Here is a 14,983-nt window from a genome sequence, read left to right on the forward strand (position 1 = left end):
TACATTGGAGCTTTACAAAGCAGACTGACAGCACTATTACACTGAGCCTTGCTATTGCACAGAGGACAGGCATTCATGAAATATATTTTATTTGTATTTGGACATCGCACATTCACAAAATCAAATGTTTGGAAACCATTCTAACCTAAGGCATTCTTTCTGCATTCACAATGTGCTATTATAGGATTTCTGATTAGACGTGGAGTTTTTCCATTTTTATCAAGGTGGTATTTTTATATATATATATGTATCTCCTATATTTTTATATATATATTTACCTATATCTGTTTTGTTCTATAAGATTCTGATGTAGTCCTGCTGTATGATCAGATGTGTGATACTAAGTGTCTTTTACACAGAGGGATGCAAAAGTATGTCTTTGCGTTAAAGTTCTGTCATATCAATAGTATAGAAAACCGGTATAAAGTCTTGAGATTTTATTTCTAGTTCAGCTTGCCATTTTCACTATTTTCAAGCATCACCGCAGGTAGTCTAAAACTGAGCTAGCAATCTTTATACCATGGTATTCTGTTAAGGAAAACTTCTCCAATCTAATAATCCAATCCATCTAATTAATGGATTATGGGAACAATTATTTAATCTGTTTTGTATCTCTGTAAGCCAACCATCATATTATGAGATTTTTTATTCTAACCAAAAGTTCCAAAGGACTTGTCACTTCGTGATACATGTGGCAACCCAGAGGATCTAGTAATATATAAGAAACTGCTCGATGTAACTTGACCTCTAGTGGGCTGCATTGGTATAACAAATACTTTCAGTTCCATGGGGTGTTTTGGCAAAAACCTGTCTAAAGCTTGGGCCAATGATTATTATTTCATAAATATTAGGTTTAATGGGTGAGTTTAGCTTGCTGATTCCTTGTAATGTATCTCTGCTGGTGCTTTCATATACACAGAAAGCCCTTCTAGATCTTTTGGTTATCCTATTTAACAAGTAGAATGTTAGATGACCAACTCAGTACTTAGTTGTCAAATATATCTACTTTCAATTGATGTCTGACTACCTGCTTTTCAAAATCAATTAAATCTCTGTACAAATCCTTGACTGCTATGTAGCCACAGGGAATATATTTTTGCTCTCTCTTTTAGTCCTCGTGTGTTTTAGTTTTTCTTTCAATTCAGTTTCCTTGAGAACTGCATGAACACCTATAGCTATATCTGTATTTTCACGAGTGAGCTAGCTAGACTCCTGTAACACAGGTTTGATCAGGTCAGATGGTACCAAATACATTAGGCACTTAATGTTTTTTTAATTTTGTGCTATCTGTGGTTTGTGTTTGTACTGTCTTTGAGGAAATATTTACAATATAGTTGGCATGCACTATTTTAAACTGGACTCTTTCAATTAAAGGCCTAAAAATAGCAGCTTTAATAGTACAGAGAAGAGTAGCTGTCCACCACGGGGGAAGATAAAAAGCATTGCAGATGTGTATGCCCTGAGCTATCCATGCATGTGGTATTTTTCATGATTTTGTGCTCTTCTCTATGTAAATATTAGAAAAGTATTTTTAGGCTCACTTTAAGCAACACTTACTAACTGTGCCATAGAAGCTGAATTGGCAACAAAAATACTTCTTAAAAGGTAGGCTGTTGAAAAGGAATGTTGTCTGAAGAGTCTGTTCTGGAGTTAAGTTAAAAACTAGGGAGCAGCAGCACTAAACATACTTTCTAGAGTAAACAGGGAAGATTTTGTAATTGTGCTACTGTTTATGTCCCAGAAAATGTGTTCATCAGGGTATATTTGAACGCACGTCCTCTCTACATTAAATTTAACCGAATGCAGAATGTAATGGCTAGGAATATCTAGAAAAGTGTCATGAAAACCTGCCACGTTACTTGTTATTGCAATACTTTCATGGCTGGTATCTGTAAAATAACATTCCATCTTACATTTTATGAGGGTATTATAATGATCAATAACTTGCATTTAAATAATATAATTGAGAAAGAAAGAATGATCAAAGCAGCTAGAAAGCCTGCTTTGTGAAACACTTAGCTTCTCTGTTGCATGAGAATAGACTGAGAACAGGCTAACCTTGGAAACTCAGAAGAGAAGTGGAGGAAGGAAAGTAAATAGTCAAAATTATCAGCAGTGCTTTTGTTAGAAGCTGAAACAAAGCTACTGTCTGAACTAGGTGAGAATGATGGCTAAGCCTATGCTTGCTTGACTACAGGATGAGCTTTATATAGTATAAATCTTGGTGTATTCGGACACAGATCTGAAGTATAAATGAGGGGTTTATTCTTTCAGCATAAACCACAATGGGTTTATGCTGTTATCATCTCCAATTTAGACAAAGTGCAGCTACAGAAATGAACATCATTTCAAAGGGGTGATGAACAAACAAGATACGCTGCTTCAAACTCATATGGAGAACTGTCAAAACTGAACAAGTACTGAGATGAATCTACTGGCTGAAAAATCACAAAATAGATTGCTCTTCAGGCCTTTTTAGGGAAAGATGATGGATCATTTGCCAGTGACAGATGCAGGGCATTCTGTAAAAGAACAGCAAGCAGTCAGGAGGAGGTGAAAGAGAAGCTTTATAGTGGCGTTTTGTGATGCAGTAGGCAGCTCTAACACCTCCAGTGCTGTTTTGATTAGGAGGCTGTGGTCAGTCCTAATCTAGGCATGCATGAAAGGGAATGCTGGCAGAGAAGCACCAAACGTAGGAGGCCATGGAGGAAAAGAGTATTAAAGCCTTCCTTTTCACAGGACCCATCTTGTTGGTACTGAATACAGTAGATATGTGAGTATTGAGCCCAGGCAGAGAAGGACAATCGCAGTTCAGTGTGCTTATACTCCTTAGCGAAGAAATCATTTGCTTCTAATTTTTTTCTCTGAAAACAAATCCTTCCATCTCAGGCATTAATAGAACCTTTTTCAATTTGACCTGGTCAGACCAATCATAAATAAAACAGGAGCATGGAAAATAACTTTCAGAAGAAAAATGGAAGAAATAAAATGGAAGTTTGCTGGAGTCAGCGACCTTCAACATCTCTGTGTGTTAGATCACACACACACACATTTTTCAGCCTCGTAGGGATTCTCTGCTGTGAGAGCCAAAATCGCAGCCCATTAGAGCACCAGCTGAACAGAAAGTTATCCTTCAGAGTCTTAAGGTCTCCTGTTCTGTTAGAGAGAGGTTGCAGATGATTTAAGGCTGACAGATTTATCCGTGTGTTGAACTTGTTTGTTAAATAAATCTATTTGTTCTCGGATTAGTGCAGTACATTTTACATGAAGTGCTGGCAGTTGAAAGTGCAGGACCTGCATTTGGCAGGTGTGTAGAAACCCAGCCCTTTTCTCATACTATTTGTACATAGCAGGCTTTCAAAAAGAGAGTGAGAAGAGACAGATGGCGAGAGTGGGTCACCCAGAGCTCAGTGGTGAGACCAGTGAACATTAATGATGGTAGACTCAATGAGCTTTTTGGGAGTTTTGTTTGTTTATTTTGGTTGGGTGTTTGTTGTTTTTTTTTTTAGCCCTTGCCTTTGTAGCCATCTTAAAGTATGGCAGGGCAGAGAGAGACTTTCAAAGACAATCCAGGAAAAAGCCAGTTCGATCAGAGGAAGAATTTGCAGGGAGATTCACAGCATGAAAGATGGAAGCATGCAAACTTCAGGCCCTTCTACTAAGGAGTTTCCAATGCAGAGATGGAATTGGGCAGGCAGATGCAGCCACAGAGGTGCTATGGGAAGGAGTGGGAAGCTGCTACCACATTGTTTCTTTCAGGGTTGAAATTGCTGTTGTTCTGTGAGAGAGGTGAAAGCTTGTCTTTTAAGCTATCTATTCAATATGGTCAATCAGTTTATCCTGTCTGTGCCAGTGTAGGAGATGCAAGAGAGATTAGTGTAAGATAAAGCTAGAAGTCTTCAAATGAAATACAAAACATTGATTTTAAATCAGCAACAAAAGTGTTTCCTGGCTTGATCTTAATTTCAAACCTGGAGAGATTTAAGAGAGCTTTAGTTTTGAGATTTGTGCAATTGACACTGAAACGGATTGCAGTTTCATGGCACAATAAGCTTCTTTTATGTGTAATACTGTTTCATTGTTGAGAAGCAGGAGAGGGAAGGAAATAAGCATTTACATTTTGTAAGCAAGACGAGTGGGTTAATGCAGATATAAGGAGCTGTTCTGAAGGGGACTGAGAAGAGAAAAGGATGTTTGATTCCATGCCAAGAAATTATCTACAGAACTCAGATTTCACATGAAATTCCCCTAACTACTGAATTGAACTGTCTCTAGGTCATGGCCCATGAGCTGTTCTCCAGCTTTAGTCTCAGATTCGTTGGATAATAAATGGTGACCACATACCAGGGAGAAGCTGTATCCTGTTCTGTTGTGGAAGATCCTTGCATGAGAGGACAAAGTGCTACTGAACAAATGATATCCCAAATACAGAAGATACTTTGTATTGCACAAATGGGGAATAAAGAAGAAATTTTCCCACCAAAGACTGAATAACCAGCTGAAAAGTTCTGTATGAAGACACTCCAACTCCAGATATGTAGCAAAATATTCAGTTTTAATATGGAAGTACAGTTTCAATTTTAGGTCAAGTAAAAGAAGCCACACAGAGGCATAGAGGATGAAAAGATGGAATTACCAGCCACAGACAGATGCCAAATTTTTACTAACCAAAATCTGCATTGCATAGTACCTACAGTAAAAACAAAACAACAACAAAACACACAACAACAAATGTAGAAAGAGAAACCCACCTTGGGAGCGTGGAGGAAGAAGATAAATGGCAGAAATAACTCACAACCCCCCCAATTCAAGTGTTTGGCATGCCTCAGTGGACTTGGGCAATGCAGTACATTGCTTATCTATTGGCAGAAGTAGAATCATTACTGGTGTTTGGTGAGAGTGTTTATACATGCATAGCATCAGATCTTTCAGCTGGGAATTGCCTGGCCAAGTCGTTAATTAGAAAACTTGCACATTACTAAGGTAGCTCTTAATAAGGTGAGTTGAACTGTTAAACAATGTGCCAATGTTTAGAACTCATTAGGACATCTAGGCCCTGTGGGCTTGCTTTAGCAATAGAGGTGCATCAAAGACTGGTATAATGTGTTCATACAGCTCGTTAGTTTAGGAAGGTCTCTAAGTTGGTGCATTAACTTAAATCAATCAGTTGTTAGTTTTTCCTTAAATACAATATGAGTTTTAAAATACAAAAAGTATTGACGGGTTGCTCAAGTGATTTAAGGAGGATTAAAAGGTGAAGGTGCTCATTCTTACTTATTGTATTGTGTTACCTGAAAAAATTTCAACACTCTTGTCTAGCCGTTGATAACTACCACTTAAGGTCCAGTGAAATATTGGGCTGAGTAAAATCTTGTTCTCCTTGTACAGCAATTACCTTTGAGAGTTCAGGCTGATGTTGCAATGTCTTGTCTGTCTTGTTGTATCATATAGTATGTGTTTGTCCTGTGTTTAGTCATATTTATGATTAGTTTGTTCATGTCTCTGTATCAGTATTACAGATGCCCAATCCATTATTGGTAGATGAATAAGAAAAATACACGATACTTGAATAATATATGATACTTAAATATATTAACACGGTCATGTTCTGATAAATATTTTAAATCAATGGATGATAACATCAAGTGGTAAATGTTGACTGAGTTTACGTAATAGCTGGGTCTGTTCCAGTCTGATCACTGTATATTTCAAGCCTCCAGAATTGTGTCTGAGTACACAGAATAAAATAAAGTTTGCTATTTCAGACTTTCTTTATGAAGGCTCTACAATTGGACACAACTTTAATTCTCTCTTAAGATGCTTCTTCCTTCTGCTTTAATTGCTTTGTAATCCTGTTGACTTCCCTTCTAATGTCAGTACTTGCATCTCCAGCATTTCTTTAGACTCTTTTAGGTCTTGTGATTCTTCTCTTGACTGTTCTTCCTAAGTGTTCTATCCATGAGATCAATTTAATGCTATTGACTCGTACATCTAGCTTTCCATCTTACTGAAACAAAGTTTAGTTGCTTGGTAGAGCAAGAAAAATTCAGAAGGGCAGCACTTCCTAGAAAGTATTTAGACAGTCCATTCAAGTAGCATGACAATTTTCTGTGGTATTTGAGGAGACGTATTGGAGACTCTATAAGGTGCAGTAGTGAGAAAGAAACAGACCTTCATTGATGGGATGGACAAGAAGAATTGAATTTTCTGGGAGTTGCTACAAGATAAGGTGACAATTTGGAGGGAGTTTAAGAGAAATTACCTCAAGGTTTCAGAAGGAGGCAAAAGCATAGAGGTGGTAATAGCAATAGGACTGAATCAAGGAGGAGAGAGCTTGAAAAGAAGTACTGCGGCCATGTTAATCCTGAGCCAGTGGATGAATTCAGGATGATTCACATTGCATGTGGAACCTTATGTGCTGATTCAGATCATTAGAAATTGCAGTGGGTATGTGAAATGCAAACTGCACGCCCAACACAACAATCTGCAGGGAACTTCATAGATCCTGCCATGATGGGGAGAGATCAGGTGCCCTTCCTGCGCCCAACAGCCAAATGCCGGGGATTGAGGAGAGGTGGCCGAAGGGCTGAGCTCACGTGCCCCTTCCGCGTCGCCAGGCGCAGAGCTCCTGAGCAGTGTGTGTGTACTGAGTGACTGAGCCAGGGAATTCATCTCTCCTAGTTGTTACAGCACTGCGGGGGGGAACGTGCTCTGCCCCCCAGCCCCTGGGATGGCCTAAGAGCACGGGATGCCCCTCAGTCGCTGGCAGACCAGATAAATTACAGACTGTAGCTTGGGCCTTGTAGCTTTTCCGTTCCCATTTTTGGAATAGTCAGATATCTGTCTCCCAACAGGAGAAGGGAAAGCAGGAGCAATGAATACAGTGGGGTGGGGGAGGTAAGAGAGAATGAAGTGGTAGGAAAAAGGGTGATGGTGTGGCCCAGGCTTGCTAAATTCACATTTTTACTGTTAGCAGAACTGTTTTGAAAGGAATGATTGGGTCATTAATGTAAAATGATATTGCTAAGTAGGTTGCCAGTTTTGTTTGACTGCTTAATGTGGACGTGAAGGTTGTGGAAATACTGGTAGAAACGTGGAGGGAAAAGAATGCCTAGTCAGTCTAACAGTGCAAGCGAGGTCAAGAGGTAGGTGCTAGGGAAAGTCAGTCTGGGCACAGAGAAGGTTGGAAGAGGAGAGGCTGAAGGATGTACCTGAATAGTGCTTGCAGAAAACGATGGAGAAATCTGAGAGAGTAGTTGTGCAAAAGCCAGATTTGGGAGCAAGTTGCTGAGTTGGCAGTGAGCTGAAATGCTAAAGTCTGCAGACACAGCAAGGATGAGGTAGATTATAGGCCTTGGGCATTGAGCAAAGAAAATGTAAGAACACCTTAGTGATAATTTTGTCCTGGAGTCAGTACGGAAGTGACTCAGATTCAAGAGTCAGTCCATGGAAGTTAAGAGTCTTTAGTTTGCACTGATTTGTTTCTGACCCTAGACTATTCTGGCCACCACTTGGGCCCTCAGTTCAGTATTGTGTTTGACCTATCTTGCTTCTCCTCTCCTTCTCCTTACCTTATATTCAACCAGAAGTCAAAGTCTATTGCTCTGTCACCTGCTAGTTGTTCTTTTGCTTTATGCAACTCATCGTAACAAAGACACTCTGAAGACTTGGGTTTGTGCAATACAAGTTTATGGTGCTGTAAGTGTTATCATCTTATTTTAGTTTGCCATAACTAACATTTTTATGGAAAAATCAAAATGACATTAGGTAGCAAGGCATGAATTTTATTTTTGATGTGCTTTTACCTAATATCAGCATTATGATCCAGTGTTCTTGTTACATTCCTCTTTCAAAGGAAACAATCACTTTTACTTTATGCAATGTGACTTATATAAATGTATTTAATTAAGGTTGTATTTTATTTAATACAGTAATATGTTAATATAATCTCCTGAAGTTATTCCTGGTTTTCCTGGTTTCCTGTGACATAACCCCTCAAGGGTTAATCAAATCAGGTTTGCTCACTCCTGGTGCTAGTGGCATATGATGATGTGTACTCGAGTCCTTATTCAGTAAATAAACTTTTTTGTAGTAAACTACTCTGGTGGGACGTGTCATCTACATCAGGCCTGTGGGTAGGTTTAAAGGTGTCGTAACTTCGGAAGTTGTTTCAGCCGTTGGACTGCAGTAGCTGCTGAGACAACTAGTTGGCCATGTGTCTGGGGCTGCAGCATGCCTGTATGAACTAATACAGGTGCCCTGCTACATTCTGGCCCTGCTTTCCTTCTGCAGCAGCCTCGACGGGTAGCTCTGCTGCATCTGGGGAGCAGGGACTGCAGGACTTTTTTCTTGGCGCTGAAACAGCCTCTCTCATTTTAGCCGCTGCTGAATTTATTTCTCCTGGAATGTATTTGGTCTGTGTGGCTGTGTCTTTGAGTTCATAATGTTCTAAAGATCCACCAAAAGGTTTTATATAAGTTACCCAATTCACAGCCTTATCGTATCTGTAATCTGCATGGTCTAATAATTCCATTCTGCTTTACTGCTAGACTAAGACTTTGTGCGTGTGATGATATAGTACCACATTGTCTCTTCTCCATACTGTAGAAGAAAACGCATATCTTAAAATTCTGGCATAATTCTGCAGAGGGACAAATTAGATTGATTTAATGGGTTCTGACTGGTACTATGTAAACATGTTAAAATGAGGCAGGGAGTGCTGTTCTGTATGGTTTAGTCTGCCAGTCCTTAGAGGATTCTCACAAAAAAAAAAAAGTAAAAGCAGTAACATTCCTGCCAAATTACAAAATGTCTTTTTGGAGTTCAGGAGTGTGTTTGGGGAGGGGAGGAAGCTGTTTGTCAAGGTCTTCCTCTTTGTATTCTCAGTTAGATTTTAAGGTGTCCATGCTCATTTTTGCCTTCAGACTATTCTAGTCAAAATAACTCAAAAACATCCTTAGGGAGTTTATGTCTTTGTAGCCAATGTGAAGAATAAACAAATATAAGTTTAATTTTAACTTACACTAAATCTATTTGTACATAATACATAATACAAAACATAATGGTTACTGTCACAGTTCATTTCACGTCTTAACGCCTTTGTATCATAGAGTGAATATAACTTAAGGTAAATGGCTATGAAACACAAGAGTTTGGTCTTGCTTTTGGATAATAGATAATTTGATCACTTATTTGGAAACAAAAATATTTTGTATTTCATGTAAAAACCAGAACAGGCAGCTGATGAGGTATATTATTTTCAATAACAAGAATGGATATCTGTCAGGGCAAAACCCTCCCCTGATCATATAGCTGTGCTTGGCTTCAGTCATCTTTGTGTCGTACTGATTACTGATGTTAAAATGATTTCCTTGTATGCATAGTAGGAGAACAGAATATTGATAGAGAAGACCCACTTGAAAGTCCTAAAAGAACAGTTTATCTTTTCTGAAGTGGAATTTATTGGCAGGACTGAAGCCATTGAACTAGTGAAGATATAGCTGACTAAATTAAGTCATACTATTAAACAAAGTTGCAATTAAATATAAAGATCAAAATATGTTCTATGATTTTCTGAAAATGCTACAAGCTTTGCGTTTCTGTAATGTGAAAACTGAAATGATAATAGCTTTAGATGACATGGATAGTTTTTACATGCACTTTAAAGTAAAAGAAAAAAAAAAAGAAATACCTGATATTGAGACAGATGGATGATGATAGCACTCATATATTCTGTAACTGTTCAGCTGAAAACACTTACTGTATGGACTTTACATTTTAGCTTTTCGAAGTGATAACTGAGCATTGTGTCAATGAGATGTGATAAATGAAGATCATGAAGACTAAATTAAAGTTGAGTTGGTTTTATAACTTTTCATTTTTTGGTTTAATTTATGCATTTTTTTTTTGCTTCATTTTTTTTCATAGTTCTGTATGCTTTGGTTGCAATGTTTTATAATACCTAGCAGTAAATTTTTGAGTACTACTGTTGTTTTGATTATTGTACCTTTGAGTATTTTATCATTCTCTTTTAGCAGGATGTGAATATTTCTACTAATCATTGTTTCCAGGCATGCTGAAGAGTTTTACAGTGGTGGTTTTGAAGGGGTTTGTTAACATTCTTTCACAAAATTGATTTTAAGATACAGAGTTAAGGAGTGACTGGTGAGAGTGCATGGAAAATTTGACCTAAATATTTAGAAATGGTCTTTCTTGCATATCAATGTAACATAATGACTGCCAGGAAAAATTAATATTTTCTGAGCTTTCCTTGATTTCATTTGGCTGTTCTACAAAATGAATTCACTTTAGTAAAAGTCCACAAAATTTTTACTAACAAATACTTTTTTTTTCCTTAAAATTGTATCAATGAAGCCCACAGCCAATCAATAACTTGACAACTTTATTTACTTCACTTAATGTGAAGTATTATAGAAAATACCTATTTTTTTATTATGCATAGGTATTTTTATAGTTTTCTTGTGATAAAAAAGCTATAGGCATAGATGTGGGTTTTCTCACTGTTGGCATATTGCCCCAAAATATGAAAGACTGTGTGGGATACACACTTTTCTAGTGTTGTAATGGCAGTTTGAATATCTTTCTTTCCTCATCTAACATAGCTTTAAGGGGTGCACTTTTTTATATGTACAGTAATAGAGACTTTACTAAAAGCAGTGCATGGCATTGGCATTCCATTTGCGATGTGGACCATCCATTTATAGCTTGGTTTACTTCTGGTTCTGCTTTCAGGCTTAAGATCAGAAACTTTATATCTTTAATTCACTTTAATGAATTGTGGAGACAATTGCTTTAGATAATCATTGTTTGGTAAAGCAGAAGTTGTTGGTTGGGCTCTGCCTAGTTAAAGAGGGTTGGCATGGAACAGGGAGAGGGGTTTAGCTAATGATGTTGCAGCACCCCAGTTGAGAGACACATTCCCATGGATTTAATAGGAGGAAAATAGGGGGTTTGACTTTCATGTTGTCTGACCTGAAATGGCTTGCTCAAGAAAGGTGGATTGAAATTTAATTGGAAAAATTACTGACCTGACACCATTTAACACTGAGAGCAAAAAGAGTATCCACTGCTATCAACTTTCATTGATGTTGCTGCAGGAAAAGACTTGCATGAGCGCAGAACACAGTGGGAAATCTGTCTTCTCCCAGTTCCTGCCTGCACGCAAACATGATGCAGAATCCCTTTTCTCCCTGAAACTGATCTTTCAGTGCATTTCTGATGATTGTCCTTAGAAATATTTTTAACACTGCTTTCTGCATCTGAAGTAGACTGTAACTACAGATATAGGAAGCACCTTGTCTTCTGTGCTTGTAAAGTGCTGTGTGTCTATGGCTTTCTATGGGTAAAAACCTGAACTGCCTCCCGGGGAAGCAGTAACAATTGAAGTTGTTGTTTAGCTGTTGTTTTGTTTTGCTCTTTTTAATAGCTGCTATTTTAGTAGGTGTAGTCAGCAGGGGTTGAGAGAGAATAACAAGTGGCTTTTCCTTTGGTCCAAGGAGAAAATTCAGTTTGTTTGTACAAGATGCTATTGTCTTTAAATGCGGTCAGCTGAAAGGAACTCACCTCTGTGCCAGTCTCTTAGACCACTGTTGGTAACAGTATGAACCTCACACAGCAAATCTTGCTTTAAGCAAAGGGTTCAGAAGAATGGAAAACTGTGGCTTTAGGAGCTTTAGAAAGCCATTTCCACACAATCAGGACAGCTTTGGGCCAGCAGCAAGGGACTGGTATGAAATCTGGGTCATACCCAGTTTCTCTGGTCATACCTGCTTGTGCTGATAGCAGGGAAAGATTTAATGCAAAAGTTCTTGTAGTATGGCTCTATGACCAGCAGAAATCCCAGAATATAAGGAAGATTGTCTTCTGCTCCATATAGAACAGTATTAAGATGCAATGCTTCTGGTGCAAACAACTTTATTTTAATTTTCATGAACATTTGTAAATAACTTCTTTCCATTCTCTAAGTATAAAATGAAAATGCACTTTTTTCAAACAGTCTGGTATGCTAGGAAATAACTGAATAAATAAGATCTTCAGGAAACTAGCAACATATTTTTGGGGGTAGTTAAAATTGACTAGAGCTAAAGGCCTTTGAATCCAAGATTTCTTTTCCCTAGGAGTTTTCCCTAGTTTACTTTGTTACATGACAATGTTTGAGTTTCTGGTCTCTTTCCAGAAAAATACAAATTCTTAAAAGCCATGGTAGTATATGTGTATCATCTTTATATAAACGAGCCTAACTGTATGGGATGATAGCTGATCCATGGATTAAAGCAGTTTGTGAATATGTATAGGTATTCAATTGCTGAACAATAAAATTAAACATGTTTTCGCCCTGTGGTATCTAGGTCTTTTTCCTCCTCTTCCCATCCCCATTAGACTAAATGTCTTTTTTTAATTTTTCTTCATAGATTGAAATGCTAAGGAAGAAAGTAAAAGAAAAGGAATTATTTATAATACAGCTTTTAGAAAAAATCTCTTTCTTAGAATGTGAGGTAAGGCATTACTTTTTAAGTTTATATTATTGTGATTATTTTATGATACCAAATAAAATTTGAACCAATGTCACCTGATGTTATCTGGATGCATATTTACTATATGTATTTACTGTTCTTCAGTATGGAAATCAAACATGACACCTGTCACATGAGGAACGTATGTAAGACAAAGTCTCAATATTCATGCTAAGTTTCTTAACATATAATTTTATAACAGTATTATAATTACTTAAAACAGAAGCTTCTGAATAAAACTGTTGGTTTAATTGATTTTTTTTCCCAGAAGTAAGGATTCCTTTATTTTCCCAATAAATACTTCTACATTATTTTTTGTGGGTATAAGCCAGTGTGCAATTTTATTTCATTGTTTAATTAATGTAATTTAAATAAAATAAACTTGTGATGAAAATTACTGTTTTCCAGAATAAAGAATTACAAGATAAATTGGACTATTTAATGGAAAACCAACCAAAGACCAATATAGAAACCAGAGATACTGGTGTAGGATGTGATCTTCCATACAGGTATTTACTTTTTCTGCTTGTTCATAGGAAACTTGTTCATAATGTCCCTTATTGGTGCTGTATTAGTAAACCATTGTGCTAATAAACTGTTAGAGTGGATTGTGGAGTTTTGCAAAATTTTCCTAAGTTTAAAACAGCACATCTACTAGGTGTAATGTACTGCAATGACTTATGGACTAGGATTTTTTTTTTTAATAAAGGTGCAAGCATATTGCAAACCCTTGGGAAGTACTTATTTACAGTAAAGTGATTTAAGCGGGGAGTAAAGCTACGAGTCAAGAGATCTGACTTTGTGAAATATGGGAAATATTGATGAAATGTGTCTGCTGGCAGCGCAGCAGAAGACAATGGACAGCTCTGCCCTGAGGCTGGTTAATGCTGGCTTCATGCATGCTTTATTCTTTGTGTTCCGGGAGATGCATCCAGGACCATTTTAAAGGGCAGGTAACACCAACAGTAACAATTTAGGGCTGCAGCAATTTCTGGAGATATCCTAGCCCTAGGTGGAAGATTGCCAATTAAACAGCACAGTAACATTAGCACTTCTGCAGTGGAATGGGTGTCTCTGATCTGTGGTGGCCAGTGGTTCTGTAGCCTGGCTTTGTAAAGATCCAGGTATTGTGCCTCCCCTTCTCCTCCTCCCCTTTCTCTGCCCTGAACACTGCAACAGGGTTGCACTGAGCCCTGGGAGCAAGGCTGTGGACTTGCACTTGAATCTTCCCCCCAATAAGTCACTACAGGAAAGGGCAAAACAGAAACCCAAATAGTAAGGTAAGGAGGACCATTGCACGTTACTTTTACTACCAACAAGTAAACTTGTTCATCTTAACTGCCCTGCAAAATGAATCATTTAGTTTGAAGAATGTAAATTAGCATATGAAATCAGCAAGCTGCAATACAAACTAAAATTTCCTTCCCAATTTAAAAATACACTCATTTCAGTGTAGAGCATATTTTAATGGCATGAGTTTTGAAACCTCAAAAACAGTGTTTTTCACTCAGGGTGCCAACAGAAAGCTATCTTTGTTGTCCTCTCTGGGGCTCCTCTGTATGTAATCACAGCCCCTACTTATCTGATATTTTTCCTATTTTTGAGATCTATCTCTATGTAGGAATTTACCTCTATGCAGTTTAGATCTTATGGAATTACTCTTCACAATTAATTGTGTTCTTAAATGTAATATTGCTGTCTTTATTGTTGCAGGATCCTTAATCCTAGTAGCTGTGTTGCTGGACATTCCAATATGAGTTCCAGCAGATGCCTGCATGTAAACTTGTCAGTATCTGCCATGGTTTTTATCAAATATTCTTTGTGGCACTGTAGAAAAGAAATATGGAACATATCAAATACACTGAATAGTTTAATTCCAGCCTGTCAATATCAATAACAAGGCACAAGTTCATCGCTGTGGCATTTCCAGCCCAGCTGTCTGATACTCTGACATTAACTCTGTAAGCTTTTCCTTGTCTCCTTAACAGTACAAGTACTGAGAACAGAAGATCTCCTGAAAGTGCCAGGCCGGTGAGGACATACACGCCATTCAAGAGAGTGTTGGAATTTAGCACAAAGAACAGTACATCTTGAGCATTCAAGTCAACGTGCTTTCTAAATACGAGCAAATATCTTGCGCCTTTGCAGCTTGATTAGATAAATTTTTATCAAGTCATAGAGAAGAACAGCAGCATGGAGTCTTGCTAAATTTATCCTGAAAGCAGCTTTTTAGTAACTTTGTATCTGAAGTTACTACTGACATTGTGAGAGGGATATGGAAGAAGCAGGATGAGTGAAACAGCAGTAAATATTGCTTCTTTAGAAGCTGTCTAGTGCAGAGTGTCATTTCAAATGCCTGTAAGGAAGGAGTTGTATAGCTGTACAGTTTTCTTCTTCAATTGTGTTGTAATTCTGTTTGTGTAATGAAGCTCTAATATATTTTATTTTCA

At 37.7% G+C, this 14,983-nt stretch overlaps 1 protein-coding gene across 1 annotated transcript in view; it reads left to right on the forward strand.

Annotated features, from left to right (window-relative positions):
- The window catches only part of MYZAP (myocardial zonula adherens protein), a 60,231-nt gene that overhangs the window by 33,095 nt on the left and 12,153 nt on the right, over positions 1–14,983 (forward strand). Inside the window, exons 11-12 of the mRNA XM_075160196.1 lie at positions 12,432–12,515; positions 12,942–13,042. Of these exons, the coding sequence (XP_075016297.1) occupies positions 12,432–12,515; positions 12,942–13,042 (185 nt within the window). The remainder of the gene's footprint in view (positions 1–12,431; positions 12,516–12,941; positions 13,043–14,983) is intronic.

This window comes from Calonectris borealis, chromosome 11 (assembly GCF_964195595.1).
Source record: "Calonectris borealis chromosome 11, bCalBor7.hap1.2, whole genome shotgun sequence".
NCBI lineage: Eukaryota > Metazoa > Chordata > Aves > Procellariiformes > Procellariidae > Calonectris > Calonectris borealis.